Here is a 3,303-nt window from a genome sequence, read left to right as displayed (position 1 = left end):
TCCATTGAAGATCAAGCATTTATAGAGAGCGGATGCTGCGCTGCGATGATGTTGTACCTGAGTCAGCGAGTTGTCGTTGAAGCTGTAGCACATCGGGTGCCTTTTAATTTAGCTGCACGGAGTCATAAAAAATTTGCTTGTGGTGGACAGCACAATTCTAAACCTTGATCTAATTTACTTGATGAGGCGGCCAATACTAATACGGAAATAGAAGTGCTGAAACGAATATTATTATAATTATGGACAATTAGGTTTCTAATTATTTATATTACGGTACAAGTGATAATCTTCCAATTGTAGATTGTTCTCAATGCATATCCACTTGGAACGAATTCTCAGGACTATGCAAGTTTCAAGATATTAATTTTCAAAGTATGCACAGAAGGCATTGGAGTTCCTGTTGCCTTTCTCATTAAAAAAAAAACGCTTTTTTATGCATTGATGCAGAAAACTGACTCGAACACCAATGCGTTTTTTCAGACACTTCGGCAATTATTATCTCGAAACTGATGTAGCCTCAGAATGCATTCCTGTTGGGTACGTCAACAATTATTAGCTACCAATCGTAGAAGAAAATTTGTGCTGTATATATTTAAGTTAAAGGTAATCAGGCCAAGTATCTTAATTACTCTTAAAACAAAAGAGAGCAAAATAAAAATCTAAAAACAAAATAGTTTACATTTGTCGCCTAGAGGTGCTACTTTCAGGACGCATTACCTCGCTGTATATCCTACTCGATTAAATGTGGTGCAACGAAGTGATAAAGTAAATTAAATGGTAAGACCAGAAGCTCACGTGCAAATAGTTTATTGTTCCGCTACCGTGATTACAAATAACCGAACCGTCGAAGACTGTTCTGTCTTTCCTGTGTGCATTCTGTCCATTCCAGCGTCGCGAATAGGAGACGTTTCTGAAATGAGAAAATTCAGGAAGAAATAACGTCACGCGCCCTTGCAAAAGGCAAACAGGCAGAAATAAACAGCAATCAAAAGAGCACTTACACTTCTTCTTGCGCAGGAGAGTGGCGTACTCGAAGGGGGAGCCGAGGCCATAGCCGTAGTTCAGACCATAGCCTAGAAGACCATGACCGAAACCGTAGTGACCGAGGCCGTAGCCGATGCCGCTGACGCCATAGCCGTATACCGGGGCGGCGGCGTGGTAGGCACCGACAAGTGGAGCAGCGTGAGTGACGGCGGCAATAGCTGGAGCGTGGTGGACAGCAGCGACGGCTGGCGCCGCGTAAGTTGCAACGGCTGGGGCAGCAGCGACCACAGGAGCAGTGCGGACAACACTGGTCACAGCAGGAGCACTGTAGGTGGCAACCTTGGCGACAGCTGGAGCAGCGGCATAGGCGATGGCTGGTGCAGCGGCAACGACTGGAGCGGCGTGCTCGACTCTGGTCACAGCTGGGGCGGCATAAGTGGTGGCTACCCTAGTGACGGCTGGGGCAGCGTAGGTGGTGGCAACCCTAGCGACGGCTGGCACAGCGTACGCGGCCACAGCTGGGGCAGCGACGGCGTAGCTGGCAGCTGGACCGTAAGCGTACCCAAGGCCGTATCCAGTCAGGCCAGAGTAACCGACTCCATGCTGGAGACCATAGTGGGAGAGGCCGAGGCCGGTGTAGCCGAGACCGTAGCCGAGGCGATAGCCACCGGAAACGTGTCCAGCGAAGGCACTGGTGGCCAAGGCGAGGAGGAGGCTGACGCAAAGCTGAAATGAAAACTATTATAGAGACGGTGCCATTGCAAACAGTTGATTGCCAACCGTCGACTGTAAAAATGGTATATGGGATTACTTCGGAAATCCCGTATCTATATTAATGATTATATTGGATATAAGGGGTAAACTGTGGCTGTCGTTTTTTACGCGCGTATCTTACGTTAACGTTTCTTGGTAATATGTATTTCTGTGGTTTACAAAGCTGGGGGGGGGGGCAGAAGCGTTGCTCAGTATTATTCCACGTAGTTCTGTACCGCAAGGCATTAGTACTTGAACTAAACATGCATGCTCTCATAGAGGTATTCTTTAAATACGAAGTCATGATTATGCTTCTCTTTATCTTTGCATTGCCCAAAATTTGAGATTTAAGTTGCGTGGGTACCGATTTATGCTATACTGTAATTTGGGGTGCGAAGACATTTTATTATATTTCTATCAGCTATAACGTATGTTTTTATTGCCAGGAAGACATGCAAACAAACAGAAAAAAAGGAAAATTTTTATTTCAGCGTTAAAAGCATAGCTACGGAGAAATAAAACTACATGTTAAGCTTTCAGTTATCGAAGGCTGCAGAGGATTTCTGGCTTATTCTGCGACTTATACAGGCACACTATTGCCTCTGCTTTGGGCAAGATTGGCAGATGTGTGCGGTAACCGTAGCTAATATGGAGGTGTAACTTTCGTGATTTATTAATTGTCCAGTTTTCATAAACCGCTTCCTTATTAACATAATATTCGTATGTAGCATACTTCGAGAGCCACATTGCTCTATATTGTTTTTCTATGTTTTGTCAGAAAGTCGTTATGCTGAAATGGAAAATCATTTATGAAGAATTATTCAAGTTGTTTCGTTTGTTGCAATAAAACGGTCCAATTAAGATTACCACCCTCAAAGTTTCACATAAACATGCTTTTTATTTCTTAATTTGATCTTTTGACGCCTATGCGAGATAGTTCATTCTTTCCCGGAGCTACAAGGAAAGCAATTACCCAGTTCTGCTTTTGAATGAAAGCTTTTCAGTAAAAACATTTTCGCGTTACAAGTGCTAAGTCGCAGAGTTTGAAAAGATACCAAAGTAAGTTTAATGGCTATCTCCGGAAATCTCTCAATTTAATCATCTGCCCTCACGTAAAGACCTGGGTCTCTGTACTCACCATGCTGTCGGTCTTAATCCGGTGGAGGAATAGAAGCATCTGTTTGGTCTTGTCCCGAGGCTAAGCTTATATAGCTGGCTCTTGGCCGGCAAGAAACAGCAGCAAACCATTCCCCAGCGGAAGTTGAGGAGAAAGTGAACGCCCACCCTTAATATGCGTCTTTGCTCGTGGGCCAAAAAAAATTGAAGCATGCCTTTTTTCGCAACCAGTTAGATTGCTAACAGCAAGCGCTTTCTTGGCGGTCCTCACCTCCTGTTGCACGGCTTGAAGGACGGCGGTCAGCGGGCATTCTTTTAATACTTCTGTTTTTTTTTCTGTCACCGTGTTTGCATAGATGTTGTGCCTAAGAGGAGGGAGCCACAGCCAAGACGCGGCCAGTGGTCAATTACCCATGCAGTGTAAGTTTCTTTCGCGATACAGTGCGGCAG

General features: G+C 44.8%; 1 protein-coding gene across 2 annotated transcripts; it reads right to left on the bottom strand.

Moving 5' to 3' along the window:
* Window positions 1–791: 791 nt before the first annotated feature.
* LOC142576118 (uncharacterized) lies at window positions 792–2,979 on the bottom strand. Of its 2 annotated transcripts, none has more exons than XM_075686073.1 (3): window positions 2,876–2,979; window positions 1,002–1,710; window positions 792–910 (listed from the first exon to the last, which is right to left on the bottom strand). In XM_075686073.1, coding segments are annotated over exons 1-3 (750 nt in total). In that variant the 5' UTR covers window positions 2,915–2,979; the 3' UTR covers window positions 792–908. The 2 variants fall into 2 exon arrangements, with proteins under 2 accessions (XP_075542188.1, XP_075542187.1); XM_075686072.1 differs by having other exon boundaries at window positions 1,002–1,722; window positions 2,876–2,929.
* Between the last annotated feature and the right edge of the window lie 324 nt (window positions 2,980–3,303).

Source organism: Dermacentor variabilis, chromosome 3 (genome assembly GCF_050947875.1).
Source record: "Dermacentor variabilis isolate Ectoservices chromosome 3, ASM5094787v1, whole genome shotgun sequence".
Lineage (NCBI taxonomy): Eukaryota > Metazoa > Arthropoda > Arachnida > Ixodida > Ixodidae > Dermacentor > Dermacentor variabilis.
Note: the sequence above shows the minus strand (reverse complement) of the source record. Positions and strands in the feature narration are given on the sequence as shown.